This window comes from Pocillopora verrucosa, chromosome 12 (assembly GCF_036669915.1).
Source record: "Pocillopora verrucosa isolate sample1 chromosome 12, ASM3666991v2, whole genome shotgun sequence".
Lineage (NCBI taxonomy): Eukaryota > Metazoa > Cnidaria > Anthozoa > Scleractinia > Pocilloporidae > Pocillopora > Pocillopora verrucosa.
The window spans coordinates 6,388,601-6,403,342 of record NC_089323.1 but is presented as its reverse complement, the minus strand read 5'-3'; the positions used below and the strand labels follow the sequence as shown (position 1 = coordinate 6,403,342).

The 14,742-nt window shown below is 37.8% G+C and overlaps 2 protein-coding genes across 6 annotated transcripts in view; one reads left to right on the top strand and one right to left on the bottom strand.

Moving 5' to 3' along the window:
• LOC131786032 (receptor-type tyrosine-protein phosphatase alpha-like) overlaps positions 1–14,742 on the top strand; it is a 16,713-nt gene extending 1,971 nt beyond the window's left edge. The window contains exons 2-11 of one of the 5 annotated variants that reach the window (XM_066159709.1): positions 410–681; positions 5,679–5,794; positions 6,172–6,259; positions 6,976–8,180; positions 8,608–8,644; positions 9,867–10,001; positions 10,212–10,338; positions 11,352–11,503; positions 12,097–12,232; positions 13,031–14,742. In XM_066159709.1, coding sequence (XP_066015806.1) covers positions 8,164–8,180; positions 8,608–8,644; positions 9,867–10,001; positions 10,212–10,338; positions 11,352–11,359 — 324 coding nt within the window. In that variant the 5' untranslated portion in view covers positions 410–681; positions 5,679–5,794; positions 6,172–6,259; positions 6,976–8,163 and the 3' untranslated portion in view covers positions 11,360–11,503; positions 12,097–12,232; positions 13,031–14,742. Of the gene's footprint in view, positions 1–409; positions 682–5,678; positions 5,795–6,171; positions 6,260–6,975; positions 8,181–8,607; positions 10,002–10,211; positions 10,339–11,351; positions 11,504–12,096; positions 12,233–13,030 lie in introns of all 5 variants that reach the window. The other 4 variants (XM_066159708.1, XM_066159707.1, XM_066159705.1 and 1 more) reach the window with 4 other exon arrangements.
• Positions 7,159–7,829, bottom strand: LOC136277121 (uncharacterized). The gene is made up of 2 exons (XM_066158805.1): positions 7,529–7,829; positions 7,159–7,187 (listed from the first exon to the last, which is right to left on the bottom strand). The coding sequence occupies exons 1-2, from the start codon at positions 7,827–7,829 to the stop codon at positions 7,159–7,161; spliced, it is 330 nt and encodes a 109-aa protein (XP_066014902.1).

Below are 14,742 nucleotides of genomic sequence, written 5' to 3'. Positions count from 1 at the left end.
GTGGAATGCATAACTCCTGCCTAAGCTCCTGGGTGGGACGCAGAAATCCCACCTAAGATCCCAGGTGGAATGCAGAAATCCCACCTAAGATCCTGCATGGGATGTAGGAATCCCCCATTTAATGCAGGATCCCAGGTGGGATCCAATTTTTATCACAGGTGGGATCCCACCACCTAAGATGGGATCCCACCATTCCCACCTGGGATCCTGGGTGGGATTACCAGGAGCCAGCCTATATCCCACCTGACATTTTACCTGCAGTGTAGGGGAGCTGTTCTTTATAATAACCCCCATCTGATTTACACACTTTTTACTTGGGTCATTTATCAAAAGGGAATTACATGTAAGAACCTTGGTCTGCTTCTTGTAATTTGTAATTGACCTTGTAGGAATTTATTTTGTTACCTAGAACCTGGACCTCCGGGGAATGTCAGGGCATATGCAGTCAACAGGACATCTATTTGTGTGGAGTGGGACCCCCCACAGAAACCCAGTGGACCAATAATAACATACGCTGTCTTTATCCCAGACAGTGTGCACTTGGTGTCTGTTATGGAAAAAGTTACTGAGACTGTCATGGGACGTCTGGAGCCATACACCAACTACACTGTGAAAGTGAGGGTGCAAAACAGTGTAGGTACAAAGGAGAGCTCTGCTGTGATTGTTCAAACAAAACATCAGGTTAGTTACATCTGCTTTGCACCAGGGATCTAATGAATCAAGGTGAATCCTTGGTATGTCCAAAAATGCTTGCAATAACTAAAAGGGCGAAAATTTGTCAAAATTGTCAAATCTGCTGAGCTGATTTTGTTTTGACAAATTTGACTGAAATTCATCAAAATCTTTCTGCCATACTGATTTCACTTTGACAAGTTTGACTAAAATGTGGAGAAATCGTCAAACCATGAACATTCAATTGGTTTGACAAAATTTTGTCAAATATGCCATTTTCATTGCTGCATACTTTTCTGGACATAAGTGGAAAAAGTTGTAATCTGCTCCTGAATACCTATTTGAATAACAGTAGGAATAATGTCAACTCAGCTGGCACTATATATGTCAGTTTCATTATGGTTTTCCATGGGATTTTCAGTTTTTGGCCTTTGATTGTGTTTTAATGGACACATTGTTAATTTTCTTGCAGCATGCGACGTGCCTATTGCACTAACCACACTAAACTAACATGCATAATTAACCTTACATTAAATGCCTAATCGTTTTTTCTCACTTTTTTTCGCTAATATTCATTTAATTATAACAGTTTTGAATCATGCTAACACCTCACTTTCATCTGGAATTTAGAAGAATTTTTTAATTTGGGTGTTCTTTTTTTCTTAATTAATGTTTGCAAGACTTTAAAGTCCTCAGACGAAGGAACCCAACTTCTGATTGGTCGATAAAAAAGAATAAACAATTCACTTCAATATGAGGAATATAAGAATATATTGATAAATATTGTAAATAATGATTCTTTTAAATTTTTAAATTATCAAATTATCATATAATTATCCATTGCGATAATTTACCTGATCACTGTAGAATTTGATTTTACAATGAATTATCCCACTTGTGAATAAAATGCTGTGGTGCAGTAAAAGTATTCTTAAATGAGGCTCCTTGATATTGCAAACAACAGGAATTGAACTGCTTTAAATAATGAATAGATTTGCACTTTATTAAACAAATTTTATTATCAATCATTGTCTTGTTTGAATGAATCACAAGAAACCTTTTATTTTTTTACAAGAAACCGTCTCCTCAATGCTTTCCCACAAGAGTGGCGTAGAGAATTGAAACTAAATAGGACTTCTATCTACGGAAACACACAATACCAAAATCTAAGTCATTTCTCCCTGTGGGTTGATGGTGAACAGAAGACTTTACAGAAGCTTTATTCAAAATAATTGTACCAGATTTTTGTCTCCAAGATATCTAGTATACCAACTGCAATGAAGAAATACAACAAAGCATTTAATACAGAAACTTTTCATCTTGATTGGGAGAAGATTTATTTACTGCCTTTTAAAAGAACTTTGCATACCAAACTAAGGGAGTTTCAATATAAAATACTAAATAGAATCTTATACACAAATGTTATGTTGTTTAAATTTAAGAAAGTAGACTACCCATTGTGTTATTTTTGCAAAAAGGAGTTAGAGACTTTAGAACATTTGTTATTTTATTGTCCAAGAGTGTATGCTTTCTGGGATGAAGTCACTGTCATGTTAAACTCACAGGGCATTACTTTGAAGTCTCCTGATATTAAAGATATTGTTTTTGGTTTTTTCCATAACAACAAATGGAAACCCCTCCTTCAACTGATAGAACAATAGCTGAACTAATTTATTATTTTTATCAATACGCGATGCCTCTTTTTTTTTCTTTTTTTCTTTTTTTTTATTTCTTTCTTTCTTTTCTTTTATTCTCGTAGTCCAGTGTAGTGGTATTTTCTTTGTGTAATAGAGTAGTGTAATGTAAATTTATGCATGTAGAAATTTGTGATGTATCTTGCATACTTGTAAAAACTGTAAAAACCCAAAAACAAATTAATAAAATACAAAAAAAAAAAAAGAAACCTTTTATTTTCAGTTATTCATTGCAATGAGTTATAGAATGGAGTACTCATGCATTTATAAGTGATTTCTTATGGCTTTCAAATCGTGAATCATTGAAAAAAATAAAGTGAGATTTGTGGTTTACAAATTTTTAGGAAATTTTTTTTATCAAATCTGAGTTTTGTAGGGTTTTTTGGTACCTTCACTTCCTGTCTAATGCAAATTTTAGAAAGATATCAAACAGAAAAAATGTTACTATTATTTAACAATTGCTTCCAATCCCTTCTGCATACTCTAAAGGACTGCCATGCTTCTTGGTTGGCTCTAGTATCTTACAGTGCTTGTTGAGTGACGAGAAGTTTATTTTGCTGTAAAATGCACTTGTACAGATGGGTAATAATGATTTCCAAACAGAACAATTTTCAGTGGAGTTTTGAAAGCGACCCTGGATTGCTTTGGGTTTGCCTTACTTTGACCAGTGATTGGTCTAGAAAAAACTCATGCCACCATCTCAACCAATCAAATACAAAACTTAAACCAATCCTAATATGATCACTCACGTTTTCCCACGCTTCAAGCAGATTGTAAGTTTTTACTTTAAGTTCTCGTTGATTGAACATGCTGTTAACATTTGCTCTGATTGTTAGTTGTTATTACTTTGGCAAATGTTTTTCAACACACGATTGAAACCAGCTCTAAACTGTAATTTTGACGAATTAAGCTCAGGAAATTTTTTTCTTTAGGACAAAAATTAATGCAGGGTACATTTTAAAAAATATATATTTAATTTTATTCCAAATCCCACCAGAGAATGCTGAACATAAGCAACTTTTTTTGATAAAGGTTTAAATTAAATTGATTCAGAGGTAAGTGGAAGTAGCTGATACATCTCAAATAAATCTAACCAAAATGATAAATAAATTTTTTAGAAAAATATTTTCAACAAACACGATGTGTGCTGGAAGATAAAACATAAAGAAACTCTGAGGCCTGGAAAAGATGCACTTTAAGTTCTGGTGATTCCTTAATTAAGAACAATAAATAAATGATAAAGAGTAATATGTAAGACTACAGTACAATTTTTCTTACAAGACTCAACGAGGTTAATCAGAATTTGAGTGTTCCGGTGCAAAGTTTCAGCTTTGTATTTAAGTAAATGCCTGTATGATTATTCAAATTGAATATTAAACATAAAATGTATGGTAGGTAGGTAAAGCTTATCCCAGTTTCCATAACTTGAGGTGACAAGGAGTGTTACTACTCCCCCCTGGATGGGATGTCAGTGTATTGTAAGGTTACCGATTTATACTCCTGGGTACACACACAATGTTGGGTCACTGCCCAAATGTTCGAAGGTCAATTAGCACTAACCCAAGGTTAAATTTTAATCCAGGTTTGTTCATTCCTTTGTTCACAGCCTTTTTGGTATAATGTTCTCTATTCTTTTTAGAGCATCCATTCATCAGCTTGTAGCGAAACAAACTTGCAATGAATTTTCTTTTAAAGCTTTCAGAGCTGAAATCCAATTTCACAATAACCCTGGGTTATCTTAACCCTGCTTTGAACGGCCTGGCCTGGGTCTCCAACTTGGTAATTAAAAAGCCAGCATTTTTACAAGCCAGAGAATAAAGCTTTAATGATTAAAATGAAGATCTTCAATTAGAAATTTATGACCTTAAATGTTTTATAATTGAGAAAACTGATCAATTCACTGGCTATTGACCCATGAATTTGCATCTATTGTTCCTCACAGATACAGATAGTCTAGGAACTCTACTGTTGCACCACGGTACTGTTGGAATTATTCTCCTCTAGATCATTGTTAAACAAAAGCAATGCACACTGCAACTCAGGTAGAGGGTTGGAACTGGGATTGTTTTATGAAAAAACACGTTATCCTATTGGTTGGGGCGTCGGACTCAGGGTTCAGGGGTCTGGACCTGGCAGGGTGGTTGTGTTGTGTTCTTGGCCGAGACACTTAACAATCACAGTGTCTCTCTCCACCCAGGAGTGCAAATGGGTAGCAGTGAACTTTTAGGGGAGCTGGGCGAACTTCTAAAGTGGCTGACTAACCTGTGACAGCAAACAGGTGACTAACCACTCATTCTATTCATTTGTGACGAGCTTCAGCTGGATGGGCTTTTTCCTAAAAGTACAGATGTACCGTTTGGGAAAGGTGGTGGAGTGGGGTGGGAAGTTGTTACCTGGTAAAGGTGGTGGAGTGGGGTGGGGAGTTGTTACCTGGTAAAGGTGGTGGAGTGGGGTGGGGAGTTGTTGCCAATTTAGGAGGCAAGGTGCCAACTGTTGCATTCCTGTTGAAATGGAAGAGATATTGACATACACACAAATCAAGAATGCTGAAACTTTTGCGGTTGGACAAAGTTCTGTCGCTAACTCTCCCTGTACACTTTCTACGAACCTTGATTGACTTTCAAAATTTTACAAACCGGTAGAAGTAATTTTAAACTTTACTTGTGATTTAAAGCAAGTAAGAAATGAAATCTATGAATAAAATGATCTAAAAGGCTTTAAAAACCTAAGCTCAAAACAAGATGGTGTTTTCAGCAGTAGAGTGAATTTGTAGAAATTTAAAACCCTATCATCTAACGAACAGTAGTTGTCGGGTGTATTAGCTGAAGAAAAATACATTAAACTTAAGACACAGTTTGCCAATCTGAATGACCCACATGGCAATTCAGGTAAAGCTTAGGTTTAAAGGTTAAAATAGCCTTTTCCGGGAGAAGAGTGCACAAAAAAGACAGTCAATCTTGGAGAAAAAATATCTTTATTTCTGTGGAGAAAAAATGCTGATCAATCAATCTGGTTAGTCAGTTGATTACCACATTCTGGCGTCACACACTTTCCACCCAGTCGTTTGGTCTTCACCAAATCCAAAAATCAACAGGGATGCCAATCGGTTTTTTAGAGTTATCATATTAACCTTAAGCTTGTAGGTTAAGTTTGAAAAATTAATCTATCTTTGAGCGATGAAAATGTGTATACATTTTTTTTTTAAGTTAGGCAGATCCCGCAGTCATTATCATGGATGATATAGAAATCACTGGACGTTCCTTAATGGATGAATCACGTGTTACATAAAATCTTGTTTCATTTAATTTGCAGATGTAGTGGGTCCAGGAAAGTTTGTAACAATCAAACCCATTCCTATTGAAAAGCTTAGAGAATACTGTGAAATCAATCAAGCTGATGGCAACAAGGCATTTAAAGAAGAGTTTGTGGTGAGTTAGTAGCTAAGGGTGAATTTCTACAGAAGTCATTTTTGCCAATAGATAAACGTCATCCTCTGAGAATGATTGCTCATCATAACACTTGGTCGTCAGTTCTCTTCAAGGATTTCGGTTTAAGCTTGAGGGGACAGACGAGAAATTGGAGGTTGCGAGGTGAAAAAGAAGGGGAACTGAGGAGAGTAACAGAGGACTTCCTTTAACCCAGACTCTTGCCGTTTTTCGCTCTCTTTTTTTTTCCTCATTTCCATTGACCAAGAGCTCGTCTCCGGCAGCTTATTAACCTACTCGTTAGGTCAAACCCCACTTATTGTTATAAGCTGTACGCTGAATCATAACTTCTGATTTTTTTGTTGATTTTCCCACTGCAGTCCATCCGGGTACCAGGAAACTTCACATGGGAGAGCAGCCAGAGACCAGAAAATAAAGCCAAGAACAGATACAAGAACATTATTCCATGTAAGTCCAGTATACCATATAACCAGAAGCTAATCTCTATAATTTAATTAAAAGTGGCCCAAAATTACCTAAAAAAAAAAAACAAAGAAAGAGAGAAAGAAAGAAAGCCAGAGAGGGGAGAGAGGGTTCTGCCCCTACCCCCTACCCCCTACCCCCTCCCCCCTTATCATTCCCGAATCTCAGTTACTCAGGTATTTCCTTATGATTATTTCTTGGGTCATACAATTATTTATTTCCGTTAAGATAATTTCCCTTTCCTTTTGTTACAGGAACAAAATGAAACGTGGCAGGCACTGCGTATGATACGCATTAGTATATACCATACTGGTGAATAGTGCTTTTCGCCCACGCTGATTGGCTAGTTCGAAAGCGCTTAGGAAGCACTATTCACCTCCGGGCAGCCGAAGAGACAAAATCGCACGTCAAAAATTTAATTTCTAACAGGTTTTTGGTGTATTGAAATAGAGAAACTATATTTTTGGTTGCTGTGTGGTATATAATAAAACAATTATTCACCTCGGTGTTAAGTGAAAGTGGTGGATATTTACCTCCCCGCTTCGTGGCTCGGTAAATATCCACTACTATTCACCTCCACTTCGGTAAATAATTGGTAACTATCTGAAAGAGTGTATATTTGTCGGGCATTAGGCTATTTGATAAATTTCACGTCAGGCCAACCGTCACAATTGTGTTGCTCTTCTTTGAATCATTTGCAGATGACCACACGAGGGTGCGATTAGTGGAGTTGGATGGTTATCCAGGGCCCGGTTGTTCAAAACTGCGATTAGCGCTAATCCACGATTAAATAGGCTAATCGCCGATTAAATTTAAGTCGCCGATTAGTTTCTGTTGTTCAAAGCCCGATTATTCCTAACCTCCGATCAAACCAAGGGTTAAATCTAACCCTGCTCGCTAGGTGGATTAAATCCTTAATCGGCAGATTAAAAAATAAAAATCACAACATGGCTGACTTGTTGTATGGTTGTGTTGGTGTTGATGGGCGAAGAAAAAGGAAGCAAAGAGAGTTTAGGAGCATCGGTTTCACGATAGATGGATATACAGACGAAGAATTAAGAGCAAGGCAGACTTTTCGGGCGCCATTTGTTTTTTTGTTTACATCGGAGTACATGTAAAAGAAAATAAGAAAGAAACAAAATTCTAAAGTCCGTTAATTTTCACTTTGCTTTGTGTTTGTTAGCGAAGTATACATTTTATGCAAGGTATGGATATTGAGAGGTATTACAATAATGTTTCCATTTATAAACTTACCTGTTTCAAACCCCTGTAACCCAGTAAATGACGGTGTGTCACTAAACATGTTTATTATTTTTAAACTGGCTTCTGATGGGTTCGGGGGAGCAGGGCCACCATCTGTCTTCTTCTGTTCACTTTTAAAGGAACTGAATTCTCTTTTTGCGTGACTCTGGAGGTTTTTCCACTTGTCTCGTACTTCCTGCGTTGATCTTGCTGTCACACCGACGGCGTTTACCGCCTCCGAGATTTCTTCCCAAATCTTGTTTTTTTTTGCATTTGTTATACTGTTGGTAAATTTACTTTGAAGAATGTCCATATTTTCTTCAAATTTTTCCGTTAAAACGGAAATTTCAGCGGGTGAAAAGTTTGCTTTCCCCCCTTTTTCGCTGGAGAAGCCATATTGACAAAAATAAATTTCCGGCAATTTTATGACGTAAACTGGCACAAAATAAATTATAATTAATTAATATAATTCATTTTATGCTTAATCGCGGATTAGTAAATCGACCGAGTAATCTCCCTTTGAACAACCGTTTTTTAACCAACGATTAACTAACCCACGATTAAGAAATTTAATCGCCGATTAGGCCTAATCGGTGATTAGTTTAATCGCGGTTTTGAACAACCGGGCCCAGGAAGTGATTATATCAATGCCAACTTCATTGATGTAAGTACAACAACAAAAATAACAACAGTAACGATATGTTTAAACCTTTATTCCTCTACAATGATCGGTATCTAGTTTTTCCTCTCGAGATCATTGCCAAATCAAAACTCCAGGCCATGAGAATTAAGGAAATGATTGCCAACTACAGAAGCTCTTGATTATTACGTATTCTCTCTGTCAGTTCGATAGGAATTATGTCGTGCACAGCATGGTGAATATTCAAACGGATATTTGGGTGTTATGAGCATTGGACTAAGGTGTGAGGTTTGAAGCAGTTATAGCAACGATAACAATTGTACACAGTTGCAAAAATCAGGTTGTGAAGTATCTCCCATGAGTTGCACTCATGGCCCCCCCAGCCTGACAATGTTGACTGGACTACCTGATAAGTTCCTTATTGACTATTATGTTTATTTTTTATTTTTAGGGTTACAATCATCACTGCAAGTTCATTGCTACACAAGGTTTGAGTTTCTTTGTGTTCTTTCTGCTTCAATGGAACAACCTATCTTTGCCATGGGAATGTCCTACTCGATTGCCATCAATGATGCTGAACGTTCACTCATAATATTTACTTGAGCAGTTGGGTTTTTGTCATGGATTCTAGGACGCTATCAATTATTAAGGAATTTTTGTAAAATAAATGTAGGCTGAACGCCAACGAAATGATCCCCTACCCAGTTTTGCTCGTTTGAAAAAAATCAAAAGCTATCAGAGACGGACGTATGTTATGGGGGCGTTAACGAGGCCTTTATTTTTCCTTTCACCTGAGGTTTGACCTCAGGACTCGACAACAGCTCTTGACCATAGTGTCACATATTGGGGTACGAAACAATTCTCTAACCCGCTGTTTCCTCCACACATTTCTTAAGGTGAGATGAACGACAGCTTTCCAAGTTACTGATCATTTTCTTTATTCTCGTGACCTTAATGTCTGCTTTAGGGGGGAGATTGTGGGGAGAAATTAGATGCTAATCATTCTTAGGAGTCAAAGGGTTAAACTTATCCAGGCGGGTCATGTTTTAACTACTAAATATGATGCATCAAAGGCAAAAGAAAAGAAAGAGAGAAAATAAGGACGAGAAGAAAATGAGATTAAAGTGATTGGAACCGAAGTTACGCGTAATTGTGTTCATCATTTATTTTAAAACATCCACACACCCACGGTATTAAACATTAGTAGGAAATTACATATTAGAGAACGAAAACTTACAAATAAACTCACAATAAAGCAAAATATATACCTTAACGGTGCAAAGCTTTACAGGAGAAAAACGAAAACGACGACGCTGCTTTTTTACAAAGTGGACATGAACATTGGTCCACAGGACTAAATTTTTACACAAAACGTGACAAATTACTCGACATAATTACATACATCACGCAACGATACAAACATCAACCAGAAGTACGCAATACAACTAATGAAACATACAAATACTCACACGAAGGAAACGGTTTGACAAGAAGTTTGGCGATTACAGATATGATCAGAATCAGAGGGTTATCTTGGTACAACACCGAATTCTCTTGACTGGTTTGAAAAGCAGAGAGAGAGGAAGAACTCACGCTTTGCTTTCAGGTTTCGGTTTGTACTGCAAGTGCCCGTACATTTTTTTGGCAGTTGTGTGTTGTTTTCATTCCTACCACACCGTCTTAGTTGTTTTTTTTTCCTATTTGTTTTAGAGTTTCCAGCAGCGCGAGGCATTCATTGCCACCCAGGCCCCGTTGGATACCACGGTCGTTGATTTCTGGCGAATGACTTGGGAATATGAAGCTAATTGCATTGTGATGTTATGCACACAGAGCGAGAGAGAAGAGGTTTGGGAGTTGATTATTTATTGATATTTTTTCGCTATTCTTTTTTGGCTGATTTCTAATTGGGTGCAATTTCTACTCAACGTTTCCTTTATTTTTCGTAGGGGGGGCCACTTGGCTTCAGTGCAGACTTTTCTTTAATTTTCAGTTCACTGTGTGTTTTTTGTGTTTGCTTAATTTACCTGATTTGCTGCATTCATTTGTCGTTTTCAGGGAATCTGTGTATCTTATTCGCCTCACAAAGAGGAGTTCATCGTCTATGGTTTGTTGATGATCGAGATTGAAGCGGAAGATCTGAGAAATGGTTTCTGTAGAAGAACTGAAAATTACGAACACAAAGGTGAAAAAATAAACAGTGTTTTTTGCGCTCGTTACGAAGGATAGAAAACTAAAGAAAAATATATGGGTGTGTTTGCTGTATTGTGCGTAACTTGATGTCTATGGTTTGAAGAACCTTTGCCGTTACTGTTCCAGTGAATTGACCAGTAATGAAACCTCCATACAGGAAACAGCGGTTGATACCATCAGCCGCTGTTTCCTGAGGACTGGAAAAGGAGTCTCCAGAACAGAATTGTCTCAGTAGAGAACGTAGCATATAAGCGACGTATAACTCACCGCCGGGGTTAACCCTTTACACCCTAACATCAGTGTTCATATTCTCCTTACTGCCTCTATACATTTCCTGAAGCGCTGACAAGGAGAATTTGTTTAAAGATCAAGAGCTTTATGAGTTGGTGAACACTTCCTTGATTCTCATGACCTTAATGTTTGATTAAGGGGTGATATTGTGAGGAGAAATTAGAAGCTGGTCACTCTTAGGGGTTAAAGGGTTAAGGCTCGAAAAAGGACCCTTGGATAACAAGTTCCGCGCGCCAGCGATCAAGCCAGCTTTTCTTCATGAGTTCTTAACGGTGCCTCATGATAGTCCACTTTTTTCCGATTGTCTGTCATTATTACTTTAGTTTTGGTCGCACGACACTAATTGAAACACGCTCACGATAGCTTTAAACATCGTATTCGATAACATCGTAGCTTGCAGAGCTGGCGTAATTGTGGCGAGCGAGTGCTCGGAATTTTCTTGGTGGAAGTAATAGCGGCCATTTTTTCAAGGTTGGGGAGAGAGAGAAATTTGTATCAAGGGGATGAGAGACGGTCCAAAGGAAGGAGAGGGGTGGGGGTGGGGTAATAGAAATTCACCCCTTTCCCCGCCCCCCTTACCCGTACCGTCCACTCTAGCTCTAAATCAAACATGGCCGGTCGAATAGACGATCGCGAGCTTTCAACATTAAATTGCCTTAAAAGACACCTTCCCTACAGGGTAATAATATCGTGATTCAATGCTTTCTCTTGCAGAGCGGTGAAGTGCGCACCCTTTATCATTTTCATTTCACGGACTGGGCAGAGCGCTCAATTCCTCTCGGTGGTGTCGGGCTTCGTGACATGATGAAATGTATCACAAGGGTGCAGCAGCAGACAGGCAATGGACCAATAGTCGTCCACTGCAGGTAAACCCTTTGAAAGTATCACATGAGACGGATCCGTGATTCCGTGTCAGTATCTGAGCAGCTGCGCACCTACCCCTCCCTTAACCCAACATTAATCCTAACTTGATATGAGTTGACTTTTTTTTTATTAGGGGAGGGGTAGGTGTTCAGTTCTTCTAACACTGACGTTGATCCCATCAGATCTTGTAATTTTGACCATTCTCTGGATTGATACCAATTTCTTGTTCCATCTGCAAAATAAGTGGAGTTCGTGCAATTTTTAGGTCCACATCTATGTTGAATTTAAAAATCATCCGCTGGAAAATGCGCAGTCTCGCGTCGCTTAAGGTGTCAATGGGCTCGTTTATTTTGTTGTCAGTGTTCTAGTTCTAAACTTTGCAAATTTGAATATTTAGAGTAGCAAACTAAGATTTTGCTCACTGGCTTAAATTGAATTGCGAATGGCAGTTTTGATAGTTTCGACTAAATATTTTCAGGAAACATAAACACGTGGCCCATTGAACGTTGTCTAGTACGGAAATATTTTATAATTTGGTTATTATTTCATAATAAGCAAAGGAAACGAATTTAATGTTTGGTTCCCTCTCTTCTAGTGATGGAAGTGGTCGTACTGGCACTTTCTGCGCTATTAATATAGCGCTGGAGCGGGTCAAACTTGATGGTTCAGTAGACATGTTTCAGACCGTACGGCGCTTGCGTACTCAGAGACCTCTTATGGTACAGACAGCGGTAAGGAAAATCAAATGATGATACTCTTTATTCCAATAAGCATCTTAAATGTCTTGTGGCTCTGAGGGGGAATATAATAACGGCTGAAACGAAGTTTTCGACCGTAATCTTCTTTTTCTTGTACGAATCCATGCCACGATGTGTCACGTTCCTTTTTTTCGCTTTAGAAAATAAATAATAAATTGAGGGAAACGATTAAATGAAATAATGGCAAGAAAGCAAATATTTAAGACATAACGATAAGCACTTTAGGAATAAGGACGCTTTTGAATGAAGAAGATCAACAGGGATTGTAAAAAACAAATTTGAAGAATTTATTTAAAATATTTCCAAGATGCACACAACAGAGCTACATGTAAAGATGCTCAAAGATGCGATAAAGTTGAATAATATTCCGCATGAAAATGATCAGTTCAAACCCAAGATGATTACTGATGAGGAGAGGGAGGGGGGGGGTTGGTGGGATTATTGATGGGCAAAGGGCGTAAGGTGTATAATACCTCTTTCAGACCCTTTCCCCTCTCTCCATTCTCGTCTCTGACCAACAATTATTTTCGCTAGGTTATATAAGTTCAGTCTGCTCCTTGCTATTTGTGATCCGTTTCCCCTTAGCTTGATCCTTGCGGGACCTTGGAGAGCATGTCGCTGTTACCCAGCGCCGTCACAGTTTTTTACAATTTATGCCAAGTGAAACTACTAAATTAAATTTTTTGAATGCATGACCATTTCTGTGCTTACACTTTATTATTCTTGTCATATTCGCATCTTGCCAACCTTTGATTGTCTTTTCCGTGACAGGAGCAGTACAAGTTCTGTTACGAAATGGTACGATTGTTTGTGGACTCCTTCAGCGATTATGCAAACTTCAAGTGATGCGAAAATACTGGAATATGTTCACAAAGAAGACAGGTGCTTTACAAAGTGTTGCAGATTACGTGAGGCCTCTTGTCTCAGAGAACTGGTAGAGCCCTTTAACATTATTTATGAAAAAGATTCAATGCCCTCTTTGTTGGAGAAGCTAGTATCATTTCTCATCGGATAGAGAGAAAAGACAACTCAAGAAATGGATAAAGTGATCTTTTATTCTCGATGAATGACACACCCAAAAAAAAAAACCTGCACGGATAAAGAACTTCATGCCATAACGAAGTGAAGTTCATGAGTTGTTGATAGTGGTTCTTTGAAGTTAAAAGGTATTTCCCAAGTACACAAGTACAAGAAAGGAACGATTATTTCGATCACGGTATTAATTTTGTTTCTGCAATAACGTTTAATTCTCATGGGTATTTTCTTGGAAAGGTGATGTAATAGTTACGATATTTTAAAATTGGTGCTAAATTGCTCAGACGCATAATTCTAGAATCTCTGTAATTACAACTGGACCTCACTTGACTTTTCCACAGTTTCATTAGGGTTTCATCCCTTTACAAGCGCTCGGGATGTCTCGATAGAAAAAGTTTCTCCGTGATAATTGTTGGGATGTTCTGAGAGCAAATCAAGGGATATTTTTGTGTAGTGCTATTTTTAATGTAATATTTTGTATAGCTTCAAAGAAGGCATGCGCGAAAATCTTTTCATTTTTGATGCTATTACTTATTTTATTCATCCAATTGTATGGATGAAGAGAAAAGGTATTTTTATAAGAGTTATTTCTTTTGTAGCAAGAACTTTTTTCAACAGTCGTCAAATTTACAAGATGCAAACGACACAAGGAAGTGTAGAATACCTTTGTAGACAGAATTTGTAACACATACCAGTGCATAAGGTATTTTTTGCAGCATGTAGAAACTTCAAACCTATGACTCGGATGAAGAGCCGTAGTTTTTTCGCAATTTGTCTCACGAATTATTTCTCATTACACAAATTCGGAGCCATTGAATATGCATCGCTCCATATTTGAGTCTTGGGAAGTTTTCATGGTAGCATTCTGTACTTCAGGCTTGTTTCCAGTCATTAGGATGGTTTGGAGGAAACCTATGACTCGGATGGAGAGCCGTAGTTTTTTCGCAATTTGTCTCACGAATTATTTTTCATTACACAAATTCGGAGCCATTGAATATGCATCGCTCCATATTTGAGTCTTGGGAAGTTTTCATGGTAGCATTCTGTGCTTCAGGCTTGTTTCCAGTCATTAGGATGGTTTGGAGGAAAGCGCATAGCATCAGCGGAAAACGTAATCTTAACGTCCTTTTCAGCATAACATGCAATGTTAATTATTAAGACAACCCCCTGCTCCCGGCTTTGCTGCCATTCGGTAGCAAGTAGTATGACTTTGTCCTCAAAACAATATAGCAATAGATTCAAGATTAATTTTCAAGGTCAAAATTCCCACTCTGCAAAATATGGCTTAGTCTTAAACCTTCAAATATTTTTACCACTTCGGTTCTGGATTACAAAAGCATTTTAGTAATCTAACAAATGGTGCCCAAGTTTGGTAGGTCTGGTAACTCTTGTTCGTCACTATAAAGAGAACAAAATCGAATAAATATGCTTCGAAATCATTGATTGTA

Excerpts from the sequence above, each read along its gene's own strand:
- LOC136277121 (XM_066158805.1), bottom strand. The coding sequence starts at position 7,829 with ATGGACATTCTTCAAAGTAAATTTACCAACAGTATAACAAATGCAAAA. Across the intron at positions 7,188-7,528 it reads GTTACAGGGGTTTGAAACAG|GATTTAATCCACCTAGCGAG; the intron begins GTAAGTTTATAA and ends CTGCCGATTAAG.